Source organism: Sturnira hondurensis, unplaced genomic scaffold (genome assembly GCF_014824575.4).
Source record: "Sturnira hondurensis isolate 20B ecotype Veracruz unplaced genomic scaffold, ASM1482457v3 Scaffold0000022, whole genome shotgun sequence".
Classification (NCBI taxonomy): Eukaryota; Metazoa; Chordata; class Mammalia; order Chiroptera; family Phyllostomidae; genus Sturnira; species Sturnira hondurensis.
The window spans coordinates 3,048,022-3,061,462 of record NW_028072653.1 but is presented as its reverse complement, the minus strand read 5'-3'; the positions used below and the strand labels follow the sequence as shown (position 1 = coordinate 3,061,462).

Sequence of the window (13,441 nt, the reverse complement as noted above, 5' to 3'; positions counted from 1 at the left end):
GTCCGTGGGAAAAGAAAAGTTATTTCAAAAAATGAGGCTAAAACAATCAGATAAATGCATGAAGGGGATGAATATCTAATTCCAACATGCACTAAATAAAAATAATAATAATTTTAAATGGATCACAGGGTTACATGAGGAAGCTACAACTACAAAGCTCCTAAAATGTATGAAAATATCTTTGCAAACTGAAGGGGAGTTAAAAATTTCTTAGCAAATACAGAAAAAATACTAATCATAATTTAAAAATGACAAATTTTGCTATATAAGTAAATAATCACCCCAAAAAAGGAAAAATATTTTCACTATATGTGTTAGACATGGATTTTTACTTAAGATTTATGAAGTACTTCTTCAAGTCCATAATAAAATAAAATATAAAAAACATAAACCTAATAGACACAGTTTTAGTCCCTCTATAATGGCTAAAATGCAGAAAACCGTAGAGCTTTTAATGAACTAAGTTACAGTTTTGTGTGCATGTGTACAAGGATGGGACACCTTTGCTTTTAGAATGGTAATTATTTGAGAGGAACTAAATATTCCCTCGCTCATTCTAAGAGAATATAATGAAGGGGCATACTGGAAGAAAATAGTTAAATTGATCTTAAAAAGCAGTTGGTAATTTATTTGCAAATAATTACTACGATCTATATTCTTACCAAGGATTATAATGTATTAATGTTAAAAAATTACTGGGGCCCTAAAATCTTATTGTGTATGTCTGTAGGCCTTAAACAGTATAGTTTGCACTAATTTTAAAAGCTTCAAAATATTCACCATATTTTTTGATCCAATTACATCCAAGTTTTCAAGGCCTAATATTTTAAAAAGTAACTGAAGCACACACTGGTATGTGTATTTAAGGTAGATTTTGTCCCCACCCTCCCCCTCCCCCCCACCTCACTTAGACTGTATTTCACTACTTATATTGGACTGTGAATGGTTTAGAGAAATTGAATCAATTGCAAGTGATGGTGAGAAAATAGACCATTATCATGCATGTAATTTGAGAACCTACAGGATAGGGAGTAAGGGGAACAAAAACTCAACAAATAGCCATTGATTTGTAAATTTTGTGTGTGTTAAAATAATGTCATAGATGACCATGTTGCTTTAATTATATTTAATATGATCTTTATTGCAAAGATTTTGAAAAATACTGACAAAAAGTTTTCAGAACATTTGAAAACATTTATACCCCTTTTCTTCTTCTTCCCCCCAAAAAGACACATTCATTTTCAAGTAGAAACCTCTTCAGTTGAGGGCGACAAGTTCAGCAAAACTATTAGGAACAAGAAAAGTGTTGGAATATTAAAATCAACCAGTTGGATGATTGTAGGTGGGTTTCAGCTGGACTGTTGCTCTCAGTTTCTCTCTCTGTCCTTTGCTCTTGCCAGAGAGCTATTGTTCTCTCTCGTGTCACCCTGTGGCTTTTTGGTGTGGCTTTTATCTGAGTTAATATTTAATAATTATCCGGACGCCTCTTTGGTCACTGCTATCCCAGAAGGTTCACACTTCATGATGGCGCACAGCATGGCTTCAGCTGCCCCGTGATTTTAAGCCCAGTCCCCAGCACAGACCTAGTTCAGGCACGGTACCTCAATGTGTTTTGTGTCTAGAGTAGATTCCCTCAATGATCTATTGCAAAGGTGCTTTCGAAAGCAATTTATACAAAAAGGACTGAGAACCCTCAAAAAATGACGTAACAGTCAGTCATTTATTTCTTTCTACCAAGATTACACTGACAAGTCCCATTCAGTTTGTTTTGGCCATTTTGTTTAAATGTGTACGAAAGTACAGAATTCAGTTTATATTTGTCTCAGTACATAAACTTTGGTTGTACAACTGAACAAGTTTATGGCAGGGTTTCAATGATCACAAAGGATCTTTGCTTAAAAAGAATTCCTTGTTTTTCCCCACTATTATGTAATTTGCTATTCATTATGATTTTCCTTATGAATGGGTGGCAAATGTGTGATCAGTACTACTTAGTTAATATTTACATGGCACTTTATCTATAGAGGTATACAATGAGTTTTATAATGATATGGAATTACCACCGTATTTTGGACTCATATCATAATGTTATAGATTAATATGATTTGCAGTTAAATTTTATTATTACCCTAGCATGTAACGTAAAAGGACTTTCATTTCCTTCCAAAGGGTGTTTATTCTCTAGAATAAGAAAGAAATGAATAGCAAGTAACACTCTCACTTAAGCAAATTGAAGAGGCCTGTTGTATCTTGGAACAATGCAATTATTTTTGCATTTCAGAGTAGGAACAATCCTTCTTGCTTTCAGAAAGAAGAAGGGTGACCAGGTTTGTGTGGCGTATAGACTAAGGCGAGAGTAGGAAGGCTAAACCCTGCTTCACGGATGATATTCAGGGAGCCATGGGTGAGTCCCTTGGGCTCCTGGTATCTCATTTTTTTACAGCTTTTCAAAGGATAACATATCTTCATTTAACTCACAAGGCCATGGAGAGAATAAGAATGTGCGTGCAAACGTTCTCAGCAAAAATTAAAGCCCCAGATTCTAGAAATAACATCTTCTTATGCCTCTAGAAATTAAAGGTTATCACATGCCAAAGTTATCAAAGAAGTTGCAAATATAATTGAGGTGAATTAAAATGTCAACCTTATATATCTACATATTGAAGATACAAACATCAGATATTAAAATAGCAATATTATTTCTACTTTAATATTCAGTATAGTTGCCTTCACTTTGTCTTTCACTTTTCTAAGAATTTTTGTAGGAACACTGCAGCAGATTACTCTGTAAATTTACTCCATGGAAAAGCGAGTTCTCTTCTTTGAAAATGGAATAACATGCAGAAGCTAAATTCCTGGGTAATGATTGAATTGTAGACTAAGCTGTATTTATATACAGAGACAGAACCATTAAGAAAATGTATTTTGTAAGCATAATTTTGGTCCAGGGTCTAAATAATGCCATTTAACATGTTTTTAAACTCACAAAACAACCAAATAGTGGATTAATTTGAAGCATTTCTTCTTAGAGCTTTCAACAAAAGATGATAAATTTAAGAATGGTGTGATTGATGGAAGCTGAGGATCTCAAAGCATACTATTATATAGATTATTTTAATTTGTTCAGTGGGCTCATGGGAAGTAAGGTGTCTGTTCTAGACTTTACTGTCTGAAGATAGAATCAAATAATTACAAAAATTAATATTGATAAATCTAGATAATCTAGACTAATTAGCTACTCTACTGAGAAAACAGTATTATTGATGGGGTGAAACTGGTCAAAACATTCAGAAAATAATTAGCGACACATCTAACATATAACCAGTTCTTACAATCATTTGTGTACATATATTTGTTAAGTCTTTTTTGAGACAACTCCAAATCATCCTTATTTATACAAAAAAAAAGCAAAAGGAATATTTAGAAAGGGACATCCTGGGAAGAGTAGCTTTGTTCCAAGAAATAAAGCAAGGAGGTGGCCTCCTCTGAGGCCCTGCCGGGGGAGGAGGAAGGGGTCTGGGTAGAATGGTGAGCGGCACTGGGGAAGGCAGCGGTGTGGCCCCAGAAAGGAGACGTTTGCTTTGTATCAACTGCGTTGGCTGGTCAGCGGGGGGAATGGACAGTGACCTTGTTGATAATTATTTTCGGGGACGCAATTAGTACTGCTGACTGGGACGAAAGCTGCCTCCTGGTTCCTGGAGGGCACCCACTAAGGGACACAGGACAGGAAGGGCAGGACAGGATATACACACAGATACACAGACACACACATGCACTGTTATATATGCATATATGTTTATCATCTTGCATCTAGATCTGTGTCTAGCCACACACATACTACTTTTTCGTTTTATTATTTTATGAAGTATATATTTTATATTTCTAATTATCTATTGCTTATAAGCAGGTCATTGAATTTCTCTATAATCTTGATTTCCCAATCTGTCAAATGTAGTTGACAATAACTACTTCATAGATTTTAGTGAAATATAGTACATATAGTATATTAGTTATCTATTAATTCATTAGTATATATTTGAAATATATGCTTTATAGGGTAATTAAAATAAACATTACACATTTATCTTTATATTAAAATTTCGCTCCATTGTATATGTGTGCTTGACATGGGTTGATCTGAAACCCTGAAACTGATACTAGGTTGTGACTATTTAGTTTCCGATGTGGGGGTTCAGAACAAGTCACCCCCAGATGTCCTTCTGTAGTAGGTGGATTATTCTGAGCTAAAGGAAACTGAGTGGGATCAACAGAAACTCCTGGACCCCCGCTTTTCTCTCCGACTACCCAAAATGAGTGGAGTTAGAGGCCGTGCCCGAAATGAGGAATTATCAGAGATAACTTGTGGTGATCTGTCTGTACCGCGGGGCAGACTGTCAGTGACTGCACCTCCACTCTTCTCGTCCTGCAATGCCGCTCCGAAGCCCCAAGGGCATGACTGTCTCCTTACTTCATAATCTCACAGAAACCACATTTTCCCTCCCTCCCTCCCTCTGAAGCTCTCATGTATGTGGGTTGCTGTATGCACGTATGGCATTGAATTTGGCTGTTTTCTCTTCTTAACCTGTCTCAGGTAGATTTAATTATTAGACTAGCCAAAAGAACCTAGAGCAGTAGAGGAAATCTTCACTGCCCACACTAACTTGGAAGATGTCACATAGATCTCATATGACCCGGGAGTGGAGGGAGGGATTTTTCTCTTTACCTTTATCTGCCTAGGTTGTCATATCTAGAATGAACATCCCAATGGGAATCCTGAGTTTTTAAGTGCTCAAATTGTGCCCACACCCACGGTGGTCAAACAGTTCGTAAACTGTGCTAATTAGAACTTTTCATCAATCTTCCGCGATCTGTGATCTTGGCAGAAGTACTTTGCAGAACCATGTAGGGGAGGAAAAGTAATTTTCTCTCTAACTTTCTAGGTTCTTGACGGTAGTAAAAAAGACAAGTCACCAGGAGGAAAACACATGGAAGTGTGATACTATGTATAGCCTCCTGTATACATGAAAAGTACCCCGGAAAACTGCATAACTCCCTTGAATGCCCAGTCCACCACCTTATTACCATCTCCAGCTAAAGGCAAAAGATGAAACTGGAGGTGGGGGGAGGCAGGCTTGGAAGGCTATCAGGCAAAGCACAGTAAACTGAACGTATGATTATTATGGAGACTCAAGGCCCTGCCTTCTCCGTTGATAACCATTTCTACCAGCCTCCTCCACCTGTTAGTGGGAGGGAGACGCCCTTCCAAATGGAGATTTCCCTTGTAAATGCAAAATGTCTCTTCCAAAAGGGTAACTTCTCTTGGCTTTGAGTTTCTCCTCTGCATGCTATTTCTTAAAAATAACCAGTCTAACATGCTTCTTAGACCAAAGAGATAAATTCTTTTCCCTTCAACTACGATTATGTGTAGTAATCGTAGGAATCCAGTTGTATTTGAACTGTGGGAAGTCTGTCTTGGGATGGCTAGGAAATTGAATAGTGAGAGATAACCACAACCTTGGTGATGTAATATGTACAACAAAGATAAAGTCTCTAAAGTTAGTCTTCATTTCAGGTGGAGCAGAAATCCTTGCATGAATCATATTTTCAAATGGAGACCTCAATCATTAAATATTCTGTAATTGAATTGCTTTGAGGAGATTAGCACTTAGTTCTTCTAAAATGTGTCTAAGAGATCACGCTGGCATTTATGTAACTAATTACTTAAATTAAAAGCCAATTTTTAACTCCTGCCTTGGATCCAGATGTTTTGTCTAGAGGGTGGTAGGCGGCTGGATTCTGAAAAATAGTTAGTAATAAGTTTTTCTTTTTTCTTTTCTTTCTGCCTTTCTTTTTTATTTTTTATGTAGATGTTTGCCTCCATGCAGACGGTTTGTAATATTATGTCTACAACTAAGCAATTAAATATGCTGAGGAAATGATTTTTTCTAAACAAAACCAGCTGGAACATTAGGAAAAAACAAGCTTGTCTCTAGAGGTTAATTCTGTAAACAAACAGGGTTATAATGAAGAGTGATAATATTGCCTTCCATGCATGTTCATAGCCTATAAAAGTTAAAAACTCTGAAAAAACTACTTATGGGATAAAAAAAATGTCAGCACCTCATAAGAAAGCTACCTGAAGTATTTCTGTTTAGGCTACAGATAAGAACAGAAAAAACATATTTACAAATTTTTGACTTAATGTCTATTTTAAATTAAGCATTAGCACTTCAGAGGAAGGGTTAGATTGTCACAGATTTCATCAGGTTCATCTCTGCTAATCCCTCCTTGAAAATTAATTTTTTATCACTTGAAGTATACTATAAAATCTTATTTTATTTTAAGAAAAAAATCTTTACTTCTAGCACATATTTCTATTTACTCTAAATAATTTTCTGTTGTATGTCTCTTTGTTTCTTTCTTTTAAGGTATTTTTACTCTGAAATAGAATGTAATTACATCAAAAGAGTTTATAAAATTAGGAAATTTGTTTTAAAACCTATATGTATAAATATTTCCATATGGATTATATATAATTTAAAAATACAACTATATACACAGGCATACATACCTTTAATGAGAGAGGTCTCTGTTTCTTTTCAACCAATGTTCTCTCTTATATGAGGAGGGTTTATAAAAATTCTTTATAGCTATTCCTTACCCTTAATGGTTTTTATAATATACTCAATGATTTATATACAAGTAAAAAATCCTGAGATAAAATTAACTCATTGTGCTCATCTGTTCAATAAAGTAGCGATAATGAAAATGCCTTTACACATTAAATAAGTGACAAATAAACTTCGGACGTTAGCAAGGCATGCACCCCTTCTCTCCAAAGTGCAGTGCGGGGTGTTTGTTGAAAATGACCATTCCTGGGCTCCACCCCGGACACACTGATTCAGAGTCTTCCAGCGCATGGTCCAGGAATCCCCATTTTAGCAAGTTTTCCACACGATGCCACAACAACACTGTACACATGATAAGTGACAGTGTGGATAATTTTGAGTTTTCAAAATTAACTCTTTCACACAGTAGAAGAGATATTAGCTATTGCATATTTTCACTTCAATGCTTTCTACTCCTCCTCACTTTGCTTTTTTGTAAAGCCAACCTAATGAGTATAGTCAATTAAATCAGGGGGAAAACGTACTCGTTGGAGTTATGTAAGTGAAAAAGTCAATTAGATGTTTCTTTTGTAATTTCTCTTCAACTTTCTACTGCCACTGTTTACCTGAAAAGCCTCTTTCAGATTACCTTCTGGGATCCCACGCACTTTTCTGTAATTCATAGTTCGTCTTTAAGACCAACTTCAGATCAAAGCTTCTATTTCCACCCAGCCTGATTCAGCCACCCAAATAGCTTTTGTATGGGAGTGCAGTAAAACTGAAACTCCAATCACATTCTCTGCACCAAACTACCACTTGTTTCTGTCATTCCTGGGAGGATGTGAAAATCTTCCTATTGGAGAGTTTATGACTCGTAACTCCCATTATTTAGAGCTGTTTAAAATGCTCATCTAGGCTACTATGCTAAGAATGGAAAATTAAAATGTATTTTTAAGTTTTACTTTTTATATGATATTGGGAAGAAAAATGGGGGCTCCTGAAACATCTTGGATATGATACTATTATGAATAACGATAAATGTACCCATTTTTGGTTAAAGTAAGACCATTAGGCTAACACACATAAGAATGTCCTCATCTATTTAGTTACAAAATTGTTTACTAAGATGGATGTAAGGGGAGTAGGAAGGGAAGACATATTTCCCTGTCTTATCTGGATTTTAATCCACAGGTTGCATACATGGTAGGAATATGCGAATGATATTTTCTACCCATAAGCAACTGTCAACTCTCTAATATGTGGAACACATTAAGAACGATCCGTATTAGACAGGAGAACATGCCTGCAACTTTGGAAGAGAAAGATTGTTTTCTCGGATCCCACTAAAATGTATTTGCACACAAACCATTTTCATTAAAAGGACCACTCCTCTCCGAAGAAATCTACTTAATCTTGTACTCTTAATGAAAGTGTACTCTATTTTTATAGTGAAGGAGGGAAGTGTGAAAAAATACTGGAAAATTAAGCAGACCCTCTCGCTGCTTAAAAACTCCAGGAGGGCCTTTCCCTCCTTATTTTGCCTGGGTCTGTTTATCAGAAATTGGCATCTCCCATTACCTCCCTTAAAGAAAGAAGGATGGTTGACTAGTTACTTTTAAAATAAAGTAAATAACCTTTTATCTCCCTTTGTTACAACTGCTACATAAAAGTATCAACTCCCACAAAAATTTTAGGGCAGTGGCTTGATATATTCTATGGCTAGTTTTTCTTTTCTGGTAGCAGGGAGAGGAGAATTACCCTAAATATAGAGCTTTGTTTCAAAATGACACTATTGGAGAGTTCAAGTAATGTAGATAGGGGGTCTCTGACCTGCCTTTGGTTCTTGCTGGGAATCCTGAGGTGTGCGTTGGGGGTGGGGAGTGTTTAGGTGGGTGGATAAATGGTGAACTGTAGTTGGAGGAATATTCCTCTGATTCTTTTTGTCCAAGGAAGTTCAAAGCACTTCAGGTCACACACCTGCTCAGGGGTTTGGGAATCCATCTCCTCTTCCCATCTTTTCTATTTAGTGAAGCAAGTCTCTAGGGCATGAAAACATACTTCACAAATTTTGCATCGTGTTCCCCTGGTTCAGCATGTTTTTCAACACTGCACCGAGGCCAACTGTTTTCCAGGCATATATTCCTCCATGCATGCACCAACAAGGTTCTCTAAGCCCATACCCAAAAGTACCCCCCCCATCTCAAGGAGGGGGTAGGACTAATCAGAATAGGGCCCTGGATGTCATTAGTGCTCCATGGCTGTGTTGGCCTTCTACCTGCACTCTATGGATGTCCTGTGTAAATTTAGGGGTGTCCTATAGGGTTAGACAAGCTTCTTTCCACTTGGCCCTAAGCAGAACTGCTGTCCCTGGTGCTGAACCATGTTTCCCCATCAGGGAGCCTGCTGCCAGGTCAATGGGGCTGGATAGAAAACCTGGCTGGCTGATCTTAGGAACGCCAAAGTGCAGGCGCAAGCAGTACTCTGATGTACCCGAACAGAACCCCTCCCCCCAAACACATCTCTCCCGGGGGTGCGCCCGGACCTCATTTGCAGTTCTCTCCTCCGGACCCCCACCCCAAACGCCCCCAACATGGCCTCAAATGCCCACATGTATCAGCATAGCCCCCCCAGACATAATTTTGCAGTAAAATCAAAATGCTACTCCTCAGACACAAAGTCTTTACACTGATAGCTTTTCCACTCCAAAACAAAACAAATCAATGGAATGAATTGATACATAAATGAAAGTGACCTTCCTCTTTCCTCCCTCCTTTCCCCTCCCCACACATTCACATTCCCCTAAACTACAAAGCCCCAAACCCTGGGAGAGTTTTACATCTGGGTGGTCTCCCTAATGCCACATCCCCACCCCTTCCCCCACCTCTCTGGGGCAAAACAAAGCCAAAACCAGCACATCTTACCTTGGGTAGAGCGTTAGCAGGAGCAGGATCCACGCCGTCATTTTCCGTGAAGATACAGGAGTCCTGTAGACTGAGCTTCCTGTGCTCCATATATTTGGCAAACTCATCGCTTTTTTCCCCCTCTGCTTCTTGCCTCTCGGTTGCAGAAGAATCCCTCCCCTTTGTATTATTATTATGCTTGGGATCTGATGGTGGCTCCCCCCACCTGCCTCTAGTAGGTCCCGTCACTGGGGAGATGCATTGCTACCAGCTTCAGGAATTAATATTCAGGGAGCAGAAATAAGATCAGCACACAGGCTTGCAGATACCATCAAAGCGTCAGCTCCGGGAGCAGCTTCCAAGTCTGGGGGAATAATATAATTGAGGCAGGGGGAGGGTTCAGGGAAAGACGCACAGAGACAAATAAGGGGAAGAGAAAGGCATGCATGCTGGTACACACACTCATGCCCCTGGCATTCACACACTCACACGTACTCCCCCCGGGTCCATCCCTGTAGGTTTATTTGTTTGTTTTGATTTTTCTTTTAGAGGGGGCAGGGCTGTGTGTGTTTGTGTATTTAAAAGAAATAGAAAAATCACGAGAATCTCTGCGTGATAACTAGGAGGTCAAAGTGGAAGTGATGCGCACCGCAGCAGCACGAATTAACACATGCGTGGTGTCTCTCCAGCGCTTCTTAACCCTTCACTGCACACGCAGGCACGCAAGGGCTGCCTTTCCTCTCCACAAAAGCCAGGAGAGGCTCGGGCTGGCTCATAAACTCTACACCAATGACAGGAGGCTTGCCTCCTCAGATTTGCTAAGAATCCTTCTTTGAAATCCTGCAGCCTTAGAAACCATGATCATGTTGTGGGAAAGGGGAGAGCAGCGTGCAGGGGAGACGGGGATGCCTCTCTGTAAAACCAGCCATTTGGAACTAGCTTTGATGGATTTTCAATTGGACGGAAGGGAGAGAACACTAGCAGATTTAAAAGACAGGAAGAAATTGTATGTTCTCCAGGATGCACTCCTTCCTGTTCTGCTCTCAGAATGTAGAGACACAAACCAAGTACTTGAGGGCTGAAGAATGCAATCGCGTGGAGAGAGCTGCCCCAGTAAAGCATATAACCCACAAAACCAAAGGGGGCATTTAGAAGGGAAGTTGGACAAAGGGAGAGAGTCAAGAGAACATCTAACAGTATAAAGGGATGTTTATTTGCTGTGCTGAGTGGACATTTTTTTTATTTCTTCTTCATGACAATCCTGAAAATGTCTGGGGTGAATGAGTGGTAGCAGGCTTCCCTCTGGCACTGAATGTTACCATGGATACTGATACATGAGAGACATCCTTCTATTGGAACCTAGTTCATCCACCACAGAGGGAACTCCACTCACTGAGCACAGAGAAGAAGGTGGAAGAGTATTTCAAGGTTTCTGCAGAGTCAAGACCAGAGCAAAGGTGTTCACGTAGGGATACAGGTGAAGAAAACCAATTAGACCCTTCCCTGGAACACAGCAGGGGGTTATATGAAAACCATTGATTTTTCTAGGTAAACTTAATCTTCCAGGGAGGCAACATCAAGAAGGAGTCCAGGGGGCATAGAAATAGTACCAAAGATGAGGAGGTCTTCTCTCCATCTCCAACCCTACAGGACACCCAAGAAAAGCAGAGAGAGTTACTGGTGGCTTCTGCTCATGACAGAGGCCGAAGAGGCATATTCTGACTATGCAGCAAAAAAGGCCTGACAGACATACCTGGACACCTGCGTGACTTCAGAATTCTACGCCAGACAGTTATTTTGTGGGATTAGGGAAAATCCAATAAAAGCAGTGACTACATTCACTTCTGTAGTCAGTGGACTTCTTCCTACTATAATTGAATTGGAGCCAAAACAAATGTAAACCCCCTTCTTTGTAGTTTCCTTGTTCCTTGCTGCACTGTGAGAAAATTTAGCCCTCTTTTTATTTATGATTTTTTTAACAAAGACACCTGGGTGGCTTACAGCTGTGTATTTATATTTAGTGAAGCTATTTGAACATATTTTTGGAGGCCAAGGTTTGTATACTCACATACGTACAAAGACCACATGAGATAATCTATAGAAATGGAATCAGTGAATCCAGTTCTGGTCAATCCGTAAACCGTGAATCAGTAAAGGGATTCATTTATTTTCTGCAGTTGCCTACTGTATACTCACTGATCATATGAACATTATGACCACTTTTCCTATAAGTCCTTACGCTATTAAAAAATAGTTCATTGAATGTCTTTATTTGCTAACTTCATTTCAGGTTTGATTGGTTTATATCGACTGCTATTTTTTAATGTGTCTTCTTATGCTGTACTTTGTATATTTCATTTTTTTTACCATGTATCACATACATTACATATTATCAACATTTTGATTTTCAATACTCTTCTAAAGAATGTCAATATTTGTTCTAACAGGAGTTAAATTATTGACAAATGACCTTAATCTTGTGCAGGATTAGTTTTATACTGCTTTTGGGTTACTTTCAGTTTTGCCCTTGGACTTCCAGCAAATTCTTAGTTCTAAAAAAGAAAAGGGTTGTGGTCCTTCCAGAGTTTTAGCAACCCTAAACCCTTTCCTTCTAGGAAAGTCTGAATTGCTTATCAAGACTGCTGGAATTCAAACTCCAAACTCAGTCTTTTTGCAACGAGTGGTGGCTGAAATGTTGGCTCAGCTTTTTGAGTATTTCAGTTTTGCTTTGTTCTAGGGCTTCTTGGTGTCTCCCCTCCTCTCACCCAGAAACAAGCACCTAAGGGAAGTCTGCCTGTGAGTTTGGAGTTTTACCTCTGTCCTTACTTTGATTCTGGACCTTCCCCCTTCCGTCTGGGCTTCTCCGGCAGCCCCACACTCTCTGAAAACTCAAACCAATCCGATGGCTGCCTTCTGCTGATGCTAGCCAGCCCACACTGCTGGTATTGAGGGTGACACTGGACTGTGGGACTTTTCATACCGAGACCAGTAAAGTTTCAGGCAAATGGAAAAAAAAAATTGGTCATCCTTTCCATGCCCTCACGGGAAAGCTACAAAATCTTAGATCTCATCCAGTTCAGTTTTCTCTTTCTGTGCCCAAATCTTCATCCCGTTTGTGTGCTTTTGGTACCTTCCTAGTACTTTAGCTATTTAATATTCTGTCCATTAGTTATAATTGTTATCTGCAGAATAATTAGCTTACTTCATAACCACCAAACCAGAACCTAAGTCATGTATTTTAATTTCCCAAATGATAAAAGATCTGATATCAAAAACCAAACTGGTCAAGATTTTGACCTCATAATTCACTTCTGGGCTTAGTAATAATAATGATGATGATGGTGATGACGCAGTACTAGATTAAAATTTTAAATAAAAGTTTTTTATCTGAGAAAAATAACACACTAAACAATTCTCCAACATATTAATGATAATTAGTTTGGATGGGAGGATATCAATGTTAATTTTCATCTTTCTATTTTTTCATATTTTTAAAACAACATAAATACATAAATATATATATATATTATGAAGAATGAAAATACAAGCATCATATTTATCAAATGATGGTAATTTGAATGTTTTATAAACATGTCTTATTAAAAGTGGGCAACAGTAAATATAGCTATGAGTACCTAAAAACAGACTTTATCTTGTATTATTATTTTTAATTCTTATATTATTTTCCATAAGAAAAACTGTAAACCTACTTTGGTTTACCGTTTTCCACCTTATATGCATTAAAAATTTTTAGAAAATATATCAAAATACTTTTTTTCAGAGAACAGCCCCAAGGTGGGAAAGATCTGCAAGAAAAAGAATTCTGTGAGAGATGTATTCAATATTGACACAATCCAAATGTCATCAATGGGAAAATAGATAATCAGATCCCAAGGTGTTTTTGGACAATGGGAAAAACATATTATTCTGCAA

General features: G+C 38.3%; 1 protein-coding gene across 2 annotated transcripts in view; it reads right to left on the bottom strand.

Moving 5' to 3' along the window:
• GABRG2 (gamma-aminobutyric acid type A receptor subunit gamma2) overlaps positions 1-10,049 on the bottom strand; it is an 81,162-nt gene extending 71,113 nt beyond the window's left edge. For both annotated transcript variants that reach the window (XM_037037096.1, XM_037037739.1), the window contains exon 1: positions 9,530-10,049. In XM_037037096.1, coding sequence (XP_036892991.1) covers positions 9,530-9,636 — 107 coding nt within the window. In that variant the 5' untranslated portion in view covers positions 9,637-10,049. The remainder of the gene's footprint in view (positions 1-9,529) is intronic.
• Between the last annotated feature and the right edge of the window lie 3,392 nt (positions 10,050-13,441).